Source organism: Octodon degus, unplaced genomic scaffold, assembly GCF_000260255.1.
Source record: "Octodon degus isolate 3935 unplaced genomic scaffold, OctDeg1.0 scaffold00039, whole genome shotgun sequence".
NCBI lineage: Eukaryota > Metazoa > Chordata > Mammalia > Rodentia > Octodontidae > Octodon > Octodon degus.
In genome coordinates, this window is record NW_004524615.1 from 3282852 (window position 1) to 3300158 (window position 17307).

The 17307-nt window shown below is 46.8% G+C and overlaps 1 protein-coding gene across 1 annotated transcript in view; it reads right to left on the bottom strand.

Annotated features, from left to right (window-relative positions):
• Myo16 (myosin XVI) overlaps positions 1–17307 on the bottom strand; it is a 416963-nt gene that overhangs the window by 355521 nt on the left and 44135 nt on the right. The window contains exons 4-5 of the mRNA XM_023715200.1: positions 9758–9780; positions 1595–1629 (exon numbers count right to left, since the gene is read on the bottom strand). Coding sequence (XP_023570968.1) covers positions 1595–1629; positions 9758–9780 — 58 coding nt within the window. The remainder of the gene's footprint in view (positions 1–1594; positions 1630–9757; positions 9781–17307) is intronic.

Sequence of the window (17307 nt, forward strand, 5' to 3'; positions counted from 1 at the left end):
ACAGGACAGGACAGGACAGGAGAGTCCCTCCACAGGCAGAAGCTTCTTTCTAAGGGTCTGAAAAGGAGGGCTCTGTCCTCATCACCTGTCCACTCCCCAAATCCCACTTCCTCACACCGTGTGGTGCTATGGCTAGACCTCAGCGGATGACACAAGGCTGTCATTACCTTCCTACTAAGTAGCTATGTGACCGTCCATCATCCTTTGGCATAACTAAAGGGCTAAGACATACCCACAGTGCAAATCTAAATTATGAAACAATTCCAAGTGGGGCTTCAAGACCACAGACGACGGATGTTTGTGATGTCTCTCTACCTGCAAGCTATCAATAATGTGTGAGAAACGTCTGTCATGACTTATCCTCTGATGGGGAATGGAACATTATGCAGATGAGGTGAAGAGCAACATATTTCTAAGTGCTGCTTTCATGTTGAATTGAGTGTGGGAATCATGCCTTTGGAAGAGAGCAGTTAGTTATGTGGCCAATATTTGTACGTGTGTTTCTCTTAGAATTTCTTGGTAGTAAATAATTTCTTTAGAAGACTATTTTATGGGCCCTGCCAAAATGTACATATTTTTTTCAGTAGGAAGATTATTTATTTTTTAAATCATAGGTTCCTGGAAATCTTTGAATTTAATGGTAAAAGTTAAATTTATTCCCATATTTGTGGTAATCACTACTTCAGAAATTTTCAGCTCATTTCTACAGCAAAGGTGACGCCATTTTCCTTCCCCCCACCACCACGGGATGCTCTGTAGATTTTTGTTCTTCACACTGAATTCTCCCAACACAGGAGCGTGTACTTGGGCAGTGTGATTTTCCACGAGGGCAGAGCTAAAAACAGAATCAGGAAGAAGAGTGTCTTCCCGGGTCCCTGGGGCTCCTTTGCAAGACGCAGCTCTGTGGGGCTGCAGGCAGCTCACAGGTGGGAGGCCCTGGGTTCCGCCCCAAGAGTCCTGGTCCCCAAAGGCCTTTCTCCAAGCACCTGCAGCCACAGGATTGGTGAGCATTCACGCTGCGAGGCCTTCCCAGGAGGCTGGGCCAGTCCCCGGGCGTTCATTCTGCCGTTAGGTCAACAAGCCTCCCTCCCCGCCTTCATCCACTTGCCGGCTTTACAGTCCCAGTGTCCTTCATGGTCCACGTCCTCTGCAGCAGTCCCCGTTCTGGCTGCCCCTGCTCAGTAGTTCGATGTGGCTTCCCTGCGGAGAGCCACGCCATGCAGAGTGGCGCCTTTACTTATTCTTCAGCACTGATGCAGGTCAGCTCTGACTCTCGCTGCACCTCCAAAGAATCTTTCTGATCCCACCTGGCTTCCTCTGTCAGCCACACCCCGCCGGCAGGGCGGCCCACAGCAGTGCTCCCAGGGTGCACCGCTTCCCAAGAAGTTGCTGTGCTCTTTCTAAGGATTCCCTACAGGCGGGCTGAGACCTGCAGTAGATCTACCTACAGGCGCCAGGCCGGACCGTCAAGCTCTGAACACAGTGCTTCTCCCTTCGAGGCTGTCTTGTCCTCATCAGTTCGGTAGCAGAACTGGGAAAGGGTGTTTTCCAGCGACTTCTCTCCATACCGGTTCAGCCGGTGGCCCAAGGGGACCTGTCCTCGGAAGTGTGCTCGACAGCATACTCGGGCTGCAGAAGCATCGCAGTAGCCAGGTCAGGCACAGCACGGGGTTTCCATATTCTCTTACAATTCGGAAATGCAACGGACTTTCAGCATCTTTTTAATCAATGCCTATTTCAAATTCCATTTTCTATCTTTGGCAGCAGAGAGCGAAGGGCTTTCCTGCAGTTAGATGTCTGTAAAGTGTCTTTTCATATTTCTGGTTAAGGAATAAGTCAGTTAAGATGTACCCCAAAGGAAGTGACTCCCAAAGAGAAAGAATGATTTTTTAATTTAATTATTTTTTAATTTTTTGTATTTTAGGAAAGGGTCTACAGTGTGTTCAGGGTCTCACTACTAGATCGGACTCATAGTGATCTGCCTGTTTACAGTCCCCCAACAGCTGGGATTACAGGTGCGTGCCCCCTGGGGGTGGGGCCAGCATGGGAGGCCGGGGATCTAACCCCCAGCCCCTGTGCCTGCTAGCAGGCACTTTAATCCGCTGAGCTATCTCACTGGCCGAAATAATGGTTTTCTTTTTTTTTCCCCTGTGGAACCAGGGGTTGAACTCAGGCCCTTGCACTTGCCAGGGAAGCGCTTATTCCACTGAGCTATCTCCCTGGCCCGAAATAATGGTTTTAATTGATGCAAAAACATCATTTCCCAGAGACAGGGCTCTGTGCCGTGTCACGACCCCGTGGCTGCTACGTGTCTGTTGCGGAGCTGTGCTGGTACCATGCATCTGTAATGCCCTGCTGATGTGTTTAACATTCCTGACATATAAACAATTGTATGCTGCTTTACACGATCATTTTGCTCCACATGTTAAGGTTACCGCTCTTTCAAACTAAGACAAAGCTCTCCAATTTCACACAAGCATTAATGGCCCAAGCCGTCTTAATTTCAGTAGGCAGGGAGTTAAAGCAACTGCTCTGACAATTTCTGCTGGTTAAGGATGACAGGCAACACTCATGCTTATAGAGTCACTGCAGGAATCTTAATGAATTGCCTTTCCACTACCTCAGGAAATTGGGTACAACTTCTGTAGGACTTGGTTCACTCACAAACAGAGGTGCTCACGTATTTCACAGACTCTGGGGGTACTTTTCATGTAGGGCAATCCGGTACAGACATTTTCATGCAAAGAAAGTTATAGGTTAGACATCGACGTCTAAATTATTGTTCTTGAATCAAGAAGAACAATTTTGCCTTGGTCTCCTGAAACATAAAAATAATTTTAGCTTTCTATTGCAAAACCAGCTTTGAATTTTTGTTCTTGATTTTGTTGTCTGAGGACAGTTTTAGACTCGCAGACAAATCCAAAAGCTAGGGGACAGTTTTCTGGCACTAGCATCCAGCTGGTGGGCAGCTGGGGAGCCAGCAGCCGTGGACCCGCTCTGGTGGGGAGGAGCTGTGGACTCTGGAAGCCAAGAGCCCCTCACCTGCCCGCGCTCTGGGCTTTATACCTGGCCTCTGTCTACTCCACGACCCTGTGCCACACTTCCCAGGGGTGTGTGTGTGTGTGTGTGTGTGTGCACACGCGGCTGCCCTCCAACAGTGACTGCTTCAGTTTTACGCTGTCTTCTCAACAGCCTGGAGCAAGTGTTGTGAGCTGTGTGGAAGGGGCCTGGGGATCCTCCTGCAGTGTGGTGGGGCTTCTCTCTCCATCAGCCTGCAGGAGGCCGCAGCTGCGGAGTTTCCCGGCCTGATCCCATCATGGGGCGCCTGATCCCGTCATGGGGCACCTGATCCCATCATGGGGTGCCTGCTGCCTGTGTGGCTTTCACCAATCATGCTCCCCTGTCCCTTACCTGCAGGAGGCTGTACTGCGACCTCTCTGTGCTGTGTACTTCAGAATGCAGCCACTCAGGCAGGCCACATGGTAGGAGTGGAGGTGTGGCCCAGTGCTTACAGCGTGCAATGTGTGTGCAAGTCACACGGGTCCCTTTGCACAAGAGATTTGTATTCCCTCCCCTTTATTTATGTGACTATGAATACATAAATATTTAACTTACATCTTGGGCTATAACCTAGTACAACTATGCTGTTTCTCCAGTTGCTCCAGCTCGTGGCACTGGGAGGAAGTTCCTCAACTGTCCCTCTTCTGCTGCAACTCCACAGCCTACCCTGTTCACAACTTCTGTGTCCTGCAGGTTGCTGTGGGTCCACCTCGTAAAGCCGATGCCCATCGCTATAGCCAGTCAGTTCTCCAGGGATCCAGGGTTCTAGCTTCAGAAGCCACGGTTCTGGAGTTCAGTGCGGTACCGAAAGATCACCGATTACAGGCCCTACCAGCTCAGTCAGCGGGGAAATGGACGTGTGCATATTAATTACTGATGCACATGCTGGTATCTCTGACTATTCCTGTGTTGGGCCATCTGACTTGTTTACTTTTCCTTTATTGCTGGGACAAAATACCCAACACCCAAAATTAAGGAAGGAAAGGTTTATTTAGCTAACAGTCAATGGAGGTGTCAGTCCATACTTGGCTGGCTCCAAGGCAGAGCGGCACAGGGCAGAGGGCAGCTGCTCACCGCAGCAGAAGGGCAAGAGGGAGGAGCGGTGGCTGCAGCCTAGCAAGCCTCCCTTCCTTACACTGTGTTCAGGCTGTCTGCCCTACAGTGGGTGTAGCACGCACACCCATAATCCCAGCCTCGGATCACGAATTACTCGCAAGCGCTAGAAGCCTGTCCCAGTGACTGCATGGGGCTTTGGGGGACACCTGGACACAAACCACAGCCCCACCTATATCAACAGTGATCTAAACAGGAGGCCCCACTCGTGTCCAGCACAGAGCCAGCATCACACAGGCAGTTCTAGCCTCCTCCGCTAGCTGGTTTCTACATCCTCTCCATTCATGCAGTTGTTCATCCAGCGTGCATGCAGCGCAGTATCACGTTTGCTAGCCCACCATTATTCAGCAAAGACAATCAAAGACTTCAGTCAAGGGTTCCACTAAGGAGATTATGTCTATATTGATTGACAACACCATTTTTTTCTCATTTCATTTGGCAAAACATTTTTATAAAGTTGTAAGATAATTAGGTTTTCTTGTCCCTTTCTGTATGCTATGGATGGATCCCTAGACATACACTGAGATTTACTCTCTGTGTTAAAAGTTTCATCTTTTTCCCAAGGGTAAGGCATCATACACTGACTGTTCTAGCATACAGAACAGTTTCACTGTCCTTAACAAAAGATACAAAACCTGTGCTCCACTTACTGCACCGCCCTGGCCCTCTCCTGAGTGCCCGCTGGTCTTCCCTGCACCTGCTGTCAGGCTTTTCTCAGAGCCCAGGCCGGCTTCCTTCTCCTGGCAAGCAGTGTGCATGTCAGATTCACCCATGTCCTCCCATGGCCTGTTAGTTTATCTCTTATTATTGCTTAATCTCATCCATCACACAGCCGACCCCCATGCTGGGCGTCCACTTATTCACTGAAGGACATCCTGTTTACCTCCAATCCAGCAATTAGGAACAAAGCTGCTATCACCACTTGTGCACTAGTTTTGCTTTTTGTTTGTGGCACTGCAGATCAAACACAGGGTGTGCGTGGGCTTTGGATGGGCCTAGGTTTTCGGCTTGTTTGGGTAGAGTACGGTGACTGGACTACACAGCGAGAGCATCCTCCGCTTTAGTTAGGATAGATATGAGCTACTTCTCTTAATTCAATGAGAAGAAAGAGTTGTACTAACAGTGTTTGGGCAGGACATCATGTCTGCATCTTGTACTATGAATAACCACTATGAAGACAACAATGTGTAATGTATTAATTATTGAAACTGTCCTATTAATTGGCTTTGCAACTGTCTCATTGCTATTTGTTTCTCAATCAAATTAATAAAAAAAGAAAGAAAGAAAGAAAGAAAGAAAGAAAGAAAGAAAGAAAGAAAGAAAGAAAGAAACTGCCACGTGTTTCCAAAGCGGCTGCACTCTCGCACTTCCGCCAGCGGAGACAGAGTTCCTGGGGCTCCCATCACTGCCTGCAGACGGTGTGGTCAGCTTGCAGTTTTCAGTCTTTGCATTTGAACCACTCTCTTAGGCATTATCCTTTGTTTCATTTGACATTAATCTACAGAGAATGGACACTGAGCACCTTGCAAACGCTTGTCACTGCACGCCTTTGCTAAGATGCCACGTAGAGCTTTGGTTCATTTTTACCTGGTTTGCTATCTCACTATAGAGGGTTAAGGCTTCTTTTCTATATTTTTAGTTGTAAATTCTTTCTCAGACAATCTCACTGAAATGGTAGTTGTCAGACAAGAAGGACTGAGGGGTTGGTAGACGCTGTTCAAAACACACAAATGCTCAGCCAAAACCTAAGCTCAAGAGGTTTATTGCGTTGCACGGTACTCACAATCTGTAACAGTATGTTTTCTTAAAAACTGGCAAGGCGGGTTGGAAATATTCTAAACAACCCATAAACAATGGTTGAGCATATGAATATTAATACATTAGCTTCATTAGCTATTCCAAAATATGGAATAATCTGTACAATTTTACTTGCCATTAATAAAGAAACTGCTGGACTTTAAATGAAGAGTATTCATCAGTCATTCGCTTTGTTCATCATAATCCAACTTAGTATTTTTCCTTTGGTGGATCATGGGCTTGAAAACTTTACCACCACACCAGAGGTTCGCTAGATTTTTACGTGATTACTCTTAGCTGTTCTGGAAGTTTTGCACTCTATCTTAGTCCATAACTGACTGAGTTAGTTGTGCAGGTTTCCAGGGCTCCGGCTGGCTCACTCTTGCCTGTAAGGTGGTTGGTCCTTCTGCACAACTTCTTGTTCTTTCTCCTGGCTTCCTGCATTGGCATTTGTGTGTAAACGATCAGTTCATTATTTCTACTTTGGTCTCTTTGAAAACCTTTTTTATCGACTGATTTGTAAAACATCTATTCCTTCGTGGAAACTGCACTGTGTTCATTACTGTACTTTTATGGTAAGTAACTTTTCATGTAGACTTTGTATCACTGATTGAATTTATTATTGCCTTGTATTAAATTGCATGGAATTCTGCTCTAATACTTATAATTTCTTCTACTTGAATTAGGCTTAAATTTTTTTTTCTTTTAAAAGAGAAAGCTTAAGCTGAGATTAATGGATTTTTAAAATTTGTCCTGGGAGTTGAACTCCGGACCTCTTGTTTGTCAGGCAAGAGCTGTGCCACTGAGCCACAGCCCTGGCCCAGATGGTGGCTTTTATAAATTTCTTCTTTGCTAATATTTGCACTTAATGTTCAGATGTCCTCTGAAGAAATGTTTTGCTGCATCCTTTAGGTTTCAGTAAGGTGCTGTTTGTATCTTATGTAGTTCAAAATGTATTTTACTTTCTCTTGAGATTTCTTTTGGCCTTCTGTAATTTTAAAATGAGTTATTCAATTTCCAATATTACCTGTTCTTCAGAGATCAGGTACTCCAGGTTATAGCAAGAAAAACATGTATTAACATTTCTTGAAAGGTGGGACGTCTGCTGGGAACAAGATCCTCCGATTTGTCAGAGAAAAGCTTAATCCTCCTCCCCAGACACAGAATTCCACTGGGTGCGATCTCCACGTGGTCTGGTATCCCAAGGCCAGCTTACTCCCCTCAAGTCCTCCTGTCTTCATGGCTTCGGAATTGAAGTCTCATTCTTATTTCTGTTATTTTTTCGCCCCATCTGCAGCATGTACTAAGATTTTCTCTTTCTGGTTTCTGAAGTTTGGATACAACTCTCATAGCTGGAGCTCTGCTTTGCTCGTTTCTTTCCTGGGGCGCTCTGCATGGCCTGGACTTGAGGATTCGCCTCTGCCCCTGCCCTCAGGGTGCTTGTGGCCATACTCTCTCACATACTTCCACCGCCTGTCACCCCCACTCCGCACTGTACATACGCCAGTCGTTGTGAAATTGCTCTGAAGTTCTATTTCGCGTTCTTTGCATTTCAGTTTAGAAAAGTCCTGTTCAGAATACAGGAGTCTTCTTAGCTGAAGCTCAGAACGCTTTCCTTGAGTATGTCCAGTCTGCTGAGAAGCCCATAGAAGTCACTTCTTTTGGTATTTTTATTTGTATACTTTCCTTTTGATTCTGAGCATATTCAACTTTCTGCCTAAATTATCCAAATTATCCATCTGTTCTTGCCATTGTGTGCTTTCTGCCCCGGAACCTTTAGTCTATTAACCATGCTGGTTCAAATTTCCTATCTGGTTTCTCTAACACCAACACCATGTCTAATGTTGTCTTTCTCCCTCTAAACTGGTTGGCCTGCTTCTTGACATGTCTTTTAACTTTTGGTTGAAAGCTAAATAGTATTACTTAAATAATACTGGAGAATGATGATTTATTTTGACATGGTCAGTAGATGGGCTCGGTTTAATGTTTGCCGTGACCACAGAAGCCAAAGTTTTCCAATCCTTTCCGTGTCCCAGATTTGACCTCCTTCTTTGACTTTTGACCTTCTGGGAGAACTTCTCGGAAAGTGTCTTGTGGCTTTTTTGGCTGGAACCCATCGCTCTTGGCATAACGTGGGAGAATAAAGCCGTTCTGCAGGCTTGTTGCTACGTGTGGCTTTCAGAAGGATATGTCTTGGCACAAGGACATCTCTGTGTCTGCCCAGCTGGCTTCCTTCCTTTGCTATTAGCTGAGATCAGAAGCTAGAAGTGAGGAATGCATTTATTCCAACTAGAATAAACTGCTGGATAATCCAGTTCTCTCCTGTGTCTCACAGAAATAATTTATGCTCAGTTGGTTCAGAATTGTTCTGTTTGTGAGGGGAGGTGACTGCGTCACAAACGGCTGCTCAACACCAGCATTCCATCATCATTTTCCACATGAGACTTCATTGCTTTACTTTGAAGTCTAATATTACGATCTTAATCACTGCTAACGTTATGAAAACTTTTGAGCACCAATAGGATTGATTTTCACATAGAATTTAGAAGTGAAAAAGTTTAAATAGTGGCAGATTGGCAAAAACAAAACCCATAAATAGAAGGGTTTTTATTTTCAATTACTATCTTCAAAGCACAGGAGAGTCACTTTCTTGGAATTTTAATATGTTTGTCAAAATACGGCCTTAAGTTAAATATCAGATATTGCTCCAAATCTCTTCCATGGTTAACTGCCTTTTAGACCAGAAGAGATCAATTCAGTCAGACAGTCACTGCAGTGGAAGTGTCCCCAGCTCCATCACAAAGATGGCGGTCATCCTCTTGGCCAACACACGTGGCAGGGGCTCGAGGGGGTGGCCAACAGGCAACACGGGGAGGAAAATCCAGGAGGTCATCAGATGTGATCAGCTTGACAACCAGAATAAGAGGGGCAGCAAGGTGACAAAGGAAATATTTAATTTTTTTTAAAGGAAGTTACTGATTAAATGACTGAAATTAAGAGAGATATTGAAAAAATGCTTGCAAAGATTGCAATTAGAATATGAAGAATATGTGAGGGATTTTGCTTTCAAATGAAAGTAAATGCCTCTTCAAGAAATGAAGAAAGTAAATAAGAAAAAACAATCCATAGCCGGAGCATTAGAAGGAAGGTGAAGGCTTTTATTTCCCCAGCAGAGGCAGAGGCAAGGGATGAAGAAGGAGATGGCGCACAGCATGTAATGTAACTTCTGCAAAGGGCTGGTAGTCAGCAGAGCACAGTGATGCCAGCTGGCAACCTCAGCTGCTGGGGAGGCTGGGCCAAGAGGATCATGAGTTCGAGGCCAGCCTGGGCAACAAGGGAGACCTCGTCTTAAAAGAAAAACTAAATGGCTGGAATGTAGCTCAGTGGTAGAGCATCCCTGGGTTCAATCCCCAGTACTGAAAAAAAAGAGAGGAGAATAATAAAGAGAAGAATAAAAAACGATAATAGCGAGGCACATGACCAATATCCTGTAACATTGCTCACACTGGGAACTCAGACCTATCCTGAGCCATCTAAATTTTCCTGCATTTCTCAGGGCAGTGTATAGCCTGCAAGGGCAACCTGTGTCCTTACAGCTAGCAAGCCAAATCAAATGCAAAGCTGTAACTGAACAGCCTAAAATGGCACGTAGTAATATTTAACACAGGAACAGTCTAAGCAATTTAAGATAACGTCTGGGAACGATTTCATTTTGTCCTATCAGTGCAAGCCACCCAACGGAGCAAGCCCTGTGTTTACAAATAGCATTCACTTCTCCAGCCGTGACAGGACTGTTGCCCGTAGCATCCTCTGTAATGCTCCAGCTCCATACTGCCCATTAGACAGAGGCCGTAGCACAATCCCTCCCACAGGCAAAGAAACCGCTCAAAGAAAATGCCAAGCACAGGAGGCCAAGGGCTGGGAAACCTTCGCCGCAAGTCCCAGAAAACACCTCTGTGTTACTGAAGTAACTGCATCAAGTCACAGTGAGCGTCACTTAGCAAATGACTGTTTATTTACTAGTATTTTTTCTGGCTGCTTCTGATTTCAATTGAAAATATGAATATCTTTGGTGAGTAGGTAATAGAAAGAACTCCACAATTTGCAATCGCCTCTCAACATTTTAGACAATAAATATGACAGGGGCCGGAGAGATGGCTCAGTGGAATAAGCGCTTCCCTGGCAAGCCCAAGGGCCTGAGTTCAATCCCCAGTTCTGGAAATAAATAAATAAATAAATAAATAAAAAATACTAAGTCAAATCCTTGAATTCTCTGTTGTCAATTTCTTTAAATTATGTATAATAGAATGCTTGAGTATGATTTGCTAATGGTTCCAGAACATGAGATACCAAGCCACTTCCTCCCTAAGCTGCTTAATAAAAAGAGAAAAAAGCCTAAAATGATTAGTGAATAACATAGATATCCACCTTCCAAATATACTCATAAAGGGGTTGTTTTTCTTTCAGATAAATAACAGCAAATAAAAGTAATATGCTTTTGTTGATTCAAAATGCATTAAACTGCTGCATTGCTAACATAGGAAGCTGCAGCAGCCTATTAAACTACACAAAAGAAATTATAAGTAATAATGAAATAATTTTGTCAGAATTTTCAAAATTGGGCTAGGATGACAGCTTGGCAATCTAAGTACCTTCCTGGCAAGCACAAAGACCTGGGTTTGATTCCCCAGTATCTCATGCCATGTTGGTCCCCAAACCCCAGGTGTGCCATACTGGTCTCTAAACCAGGCATGGTGGTACACACCTGTAATCCCAGAGTTGGGGAGGCTGAGACCGGAGGATCACTACAAGTCTGAGCTGTGTAGCAAGACCCTGTACTAAATGCATAAATAAATAAATAAATAGAAGATTTTTTAAAAAAAGAATTTTCAAAATGTGTTGCAGGAAGGGCCGGCCAAATAACTTAGTGGATTAAAGTATTTGTTTAGGCAGACACAGAGGCCAGCTTCGATCCCCGGCATGCCATTCTGGCCCCACCCCCGGGGCTCGATGAGATGGCGATGAAGACGGCATGGTGGTGTGCACCTATAATCCCAGCTCTTGGGAGGCTGAACACAGGTAGATCGCTATGAGTGTGATCTATGTAGTATGACCCTGCAGACCCTGTAGACCCTGTCCTAAATTTTAAAAAAATGTACTGCAGGAATCTAGTTTTTGATCTCCAAATTCCTAAAACATACTAGGGCTGGGTGATTTCTACTTCAAAGTTAAAATTCTGAAAAGCACCAATATTTTTGCTAAGCGATAAATATAAATCATTGTCATTCACCTATTCCAAGTTTGCTAACATTTATTGGTAGCCCCCAAATCCATGCTCATGGTGCACAGGCGACCATGCGCAGTCCTATGCAGAATGACAAAGAATTGTAGTCCCCCAACCTGCACGCATGTGGCTGAGCTCAGACAGCATAAAGAGCGTGGTCCTTGTTTCAGCTTTCCATAGGAAAGCATTGGCCAGTTCGTGGTCTATGTAGTGTACTGTTGCTCATTATAAGCTCTTAGAAATGATCCTAAGAATGGGCCCTAAGTGCTGTCCAGCATAGGAAGGGGCCAAGGGCTGGGCCTGTCTCACCAGTCACCCATGAGGGAAGCCACGGGCCTGGGAGGAGACCCTGTGACAGTAGAGGTCGTGTTGGTGCAGCCAAATCAGTATTCAGTATAGACAAAGTGTCTTTAAACAGCAGCCATGGCTATCGATTTTGAGTTACAAATAAGCACTACCAAGTAGGTAAGTCTCAAACAGGGAGTGCATGGAAAATGAAAATCATCTATATTTATCACTAAGTGACACTAGTGACCCTTTTCAGAATTCTATGCCACAGGGATCATCACCCGATCCCAGCAGGATACGAGGCCGTGGGCTACGGTTGATGAGGCACCGACCAGAGCCTCCAAACGTTCTAAGCCTGCACCCCTTAGAAGCGAGGCCCGCGTCCTCACGAAGCCGTGGACAGTGAGGGCTGACGCTGTGCGCAGCATTTCTTGATGCTGTCCCCAAATCTAAGGCGACAAGTTAGAAGGCAGAGCTTCAGAGAGGGAAATAAGGTCTCAAGGCGCAACCAGTACCAAACGAAAGCGGACACGCAGGCTCATCCACGGCACGGGCTCTCTGCAACAGGAACCCAGAGTACCAAGAAACCGAAGGGCAGAATCAACGACGGATTCTAGGAAACAAGGAGATCAGTCCTCGGTAAGAAGGAAGAGGCTGAGGAGATGGAGCAAGGGAGTGCACGAAGGGGAGAAAGAATAGATGCGCTTAAGCATGGAACAGCTGCCCACGCTGAAGGAATCACTGTGCACACAAAGCGCTCATAAAAATAAAAAAATTAAAAAGGGAAACATACGCTATTTCAAAGGGAGACATACTGAGCCCACTGGGGGACTTCCGGTTGTGTGGACCCCGGGAAGAGCAGAAGCTTAGGGTTCCGAGACACACAGCTCTAAGCGGTGCCCAGGGGCATTTAATTCTGCAGGTGAAATAAAACTCTGTTTTGAGGTTGTTGGCAGGAACATACTTCCATAGCAATTAGAATTTTTATGACAACATATTTCATCAGCATTTATCTAAAAGTAAATAGCTTCCGTGGATGGACATTAGGGCTGGCCACGGCATTGTGTGAATAAGTCACCTCAGACTTGCTGCGCCCCTTCACCGGATGTCCCTGGGGCCTGCCGCCGCTCCTTCCTGTCTGCCCTCTCTGTGCTGGAGCATGCCTTCCTGCTCACTGGGTAGCGTCCAGAACATAGTCATCATTCAATAAATGCTTCCCAAGTGAATGAAGAGCGATTGAAAGAATGGACTATAATTTCCCTCGGGGGGTGCCCTGTGTTAATACCCAGTAAGTGATCACTCAATACTCATTAGCTAAGTGAAAGAAGATGGTAATCAGTAAATGAAAGCCATTGAGTAGGAATAACTAGCAGAACTGTCACTGGCGCATGAGGTTCTGTTGTCCTACCGAGATACAGAGAGCACAGCCATGAATAACCCAAACACCAGCATGCAACTGGCCACACACAAAACGCAGCTCATCTCTATTCTCAACGCTGCCTTGGCATGAGAAGAAAGATCAGACGAGAGGGCCTATGGGCTGAGGCAGACCCTAGGAGCACGCGCTGAGTGGGATGGGAAACTCAGGTATGCCAAGTGATGGCTGCGCTTACACGACAGCTTACATTAGATGAGTCCATCCGGCAGTATCAAATGCAGGCTGACTTCCAGGGACTGGTCTACTTCTCTTCTGTTCATTTGGTGGCTCACGTACTTGGCAAGTCAGACAGCTGCTATCAAACTGGAGGCACTGTTTGGACAAACAGCCCTGGACGTACTAGCTGCTACTTGTGCAACTGGCTGGAAGCTGCTTACGATGGTTTAATTTGGGAAGCAGCCTTGTTACTCAGCCCAGGCTGGTCTTGAACTCATGACCCTCCTGCTTCAGCCTCCAGTGCTGGGATTTGAGGTCTGGAGCACTACACATGACATAAACAGCTTAACTTGATGCTGGCTAATAAACACAAGTGTAAGTTGATAAAGAATGATTGAACCACATTATAAGCCAATTACTCCAAACAGAAGGGCTGTTTCAATCGTCTTCTATGTGATTGAGTTGTTGCCACGGGAACAAACAAATGTTACAGAAATTGCATCCCATGAGGACAAAAAGAAATTATAAATCATTATTTAAACAACTGCAAGCTCATGCGGAGGTGAAGCAACTCACAGTGCAGGTAACATGCTCATCCCCAGGACACGCAGAGGCCTGGCAAATCCCAAGACAGGGAAGATAAAACAAAAGAACAGAGCTTGTGCCATCCTGAAGCCACCACGGGTCCCGACGCCCACAGAAGGCAGCTCCGGTAAGGACAGACGCCCGGGACTTCACCCCGCCATGCTTTCTCCTCCTGTATTCCAGAGGCTGGCTCAGCGCCACTGCTCCCTCGCTCTCCTTGGAAGGTGCTGCTGCCCTCCAGACAGACAGCTGGTGTCTGACACCAGCAGCCCCAGAGAGACCTCGCGTCCCACCGCACAGTTCATTCTTATCATCGTGGTGCCCTGTGAACTGACACCGCCGGGACCCCATTTAGGTGGCCCATCCTACCCCCAGCTCTGGTCACAGCCACGACACAGGTGGTCGCAGTAGCTTGCCAGCCTGAAGCTGTCTGTGATGAGTCTGCTCTGCGGGTGCTGGGGCGGCTTGTGCTAGGTGAGAGGAGAGTCAGCCGCAGGGAGATACAGCTGCTGTGCCTGGAAATGAGGGTGCCGTCGAGTCCCGAGCCCTCGTTGCTTGCTTTCTTCTTTAAGTTTTAGGTATTTGGTACAGTGTCTCATCATGAAGCTCAGACTCAGTGATCCTCCTGTTTCAGCCTCCCCAGAGCTGGGATTACAGGCGTGGGCCACCACGCCCTGTCTTGGTAGCTGGCTCAGCCACCTGAGGTAGGGCAGGCATGGCAAGTGGCACCAGGGATCAACTCTAGGTCCTTGAGCCTGCCTGGGCAAGCGCTTAGACTGCTGCGCTATCTCCACAGTCCCCTGCATCAATTTCTTTGTGTCATGCTTTAGCATGGGCCATTGCTGCAATACTTAACTGTGGGTGTCACCTGAGAAGCCACCCCAGATCCTCCTGTCCTGCTCCATCGTAAACAAGAAGCTGAGACATCCGAGGATGGCAGAAGGCCACCTTCGCTGAAGCTAACAATGAAGCTAACAAGCCCATAGACCTGCCTGACCTCAAGGAAGCACATGGAGGGTTTTTAAATTTCAAGCACAGTCACACGAATATTGACTGCTCTGAAGAAATAAGACCTGCTGCATGCAGGCAAGGAAAGAAAGCCGAAGAGCCGTCTTTGGCAAAAGGCTTAGTGCAATCAATAATTAGAGAAAATACATGACAATAGGCTCTTACGATGCTCATGGATTGCGCAACTAACACTCAGCATTAAGTATGAGAAGGCAGGAAAGCCACAGAAGCCACAAGCCACGCTGCTCGCTCACCTCATTCCCACACAAGGTGGCAACCCCACTCAGGCCACACATCAGCTGGATGACCCAGAAATGCATGAAGCAAGGGCTACGGAGGAGGCCCCTTCCCCCTACTGGAGCCACCGTTGCCTGTTCCACAGCGCCTCTCAAGGCCGACCCCGTTCTTCCTCAGGACACCTTTTCTGTTTTCCTCCACTACTGAGCAAGCCCTGGGCCTTCATGCTCTCCCTCTTCATGCAAGTTCCTCTCACACTTTATTTCTAAAAAATATTTTGTTCTTCATTGGGCGTGATGGTGCACAGCTGTGACCTTAGCCCTCAGGAGGCTGAGGCAGGAGGCTCTCCATGAGCTTGAGGCCAGCCTGGATTACAGAGTGAGCTCAAGGGTAGGCTGAACTGCAAAGCAATATGCTTGTCTCAAAAAAAAAAAATAGCAGTACCTCTTGTGACACTTCATATTGAATACTCGCTCTCCAAAAGTTTCCATTTCAACTAAGTAATGTTCACTTCCTCTATCTTTCATTACTAGGGTAAGAAACCCTCTATCTTCCAGGATTTTAATGAAAAACATTTTCAAAGCCACGTCTTCCCATTTTACAAAAGTCTGCATATTCTTGAGGAACGAAGCAGAGAAAAGGAGGTGAAGCCAAACCTCCAGCATGACAACAGAAGTCTCAATTCAGTCTTTAGTCATAAAACGCTCCTTGGGTTTTTATAAACAGGAGAAAGAGAAGCCGTGCACTACGGATGACTGTGTCAATCTGTGACAGTGGCCTTCGCAGACTGTGGTGGGTGGGCCGGAGCTCACCTGGGCTGCTGGGTGGCCTGCCCTGGGGCTTGGCGGAGCCCCTTCTGGGCGGGTCTGGGGGCGTCCTGGGGTCCAGGTGTCTGCCTTGCCGCCTCCATGGGCTCCTTCACTCCTCCTGGCACTTCCCCTCACTCTGCTTCCCAGCCTCCGTGACCTGAGCGGCTTTGCTCCCCACACCCTTCTGCCGTGGTGTTTCTGCCCTGGTGACCATGGACTGAGTCCCCTGAACACAGGAGCCTACTTAACACCTCCCGCCTTTATGTCATAATTGTTAAGGGCTCTGGCGTTGGGTGATAATACACAGATGCAGTCAAGTGAGGATGAGGTCATAATGCACAGGCTAAGTCCTGAATTCCTGGCTGGAATCCTTAGAAAAATAAGAGGACAGGGAGGCTGGACATGGAGAAGCAGAAGGTTGCATGGTGGCAGAGGCAGGGACTGCAGTGGCTCAGCTGTGAATAAGCAGATGAACACGAGGGACAGCCCTGGAAGCATCCCTCTCGAGGGCCCATAGAAGGACCACGGCCCGGCCCCACTCTCTTATTTTTAGTCCACGTAGTTTACCTTTGTCTTGGGGCAGGAACACATGTACCCTTTTCCTTTGTCCTCTTTTTCTCCCTCTCCTAAGTCCCCTCGCCCCACGTGCACTCTTGCTGATATTATTCATCCTCCCACACGTTTATGGCATGCAGCGTTTGCGTTCACTGGGGTTCCTGGCTTGCTGTACCCAGCTTACCTTTATCATATGGATTTCGCTTTCCCTAGGTCTCTGCGACCGCTTCCCACTTGCAAGAGACCCGCTCTCCATCTCCTAGCCCTCATTTCTCGTGTTCTTTGAATTTCACCTTACTGAAATGAGTCACCGTACGGTATGTCCATTTGTACGTCTGATTGATTTCATGCAATATCCATTTTCTTGCAAATGTCTTGAATTTGTCCACATTTTTGGCTGAGGAATATGTCATTAGACACAGGCTCCTTTCTTTCTTTCTTTCTTTCTTTCTTTCTTTCTTTCTTTCTTTCTTTCTTTCTTTCTTTTTTTCTTTCTTTCTTTCTTTCTTTCTTTTTGTATTTTAGAGAAGGGTCTATAGGATGTTCCCAGCCTCCGTGACCTAAGTGGCTTTGCTCCCCACACCCTTCTGCCATGGTGTTTCTGCCCTGTGAGTCCCCTGAACACAGGAGCCTACTCAACACCTCCCACCTTTATATCATAACTGTTAAGGGCTGTGGCATTGGGTGACAATACACAGATGCAGTCAATGATGGCTAGGAGATGGAGATGTTCAGGGTCTCGCTACTAGATTGGACTCTGGAGCTGGGATTACAGGCAGGCGCCACCATGCCCAGTCTCAACTCTGTCTTAGCGTGCCTTGGGGGTGGGGCTGGCACGGCAGGCCCAAGGATCGAACTCCTGGGCCCTGCACCTGCTTGCAGGTACTTTAATCCGCTGAGCTATTTGGCCGGCTCTTACACCACATATTCTTTATCCAGATGTCAATGGACACACTGGCTGGCTTGAGGGTTACCGT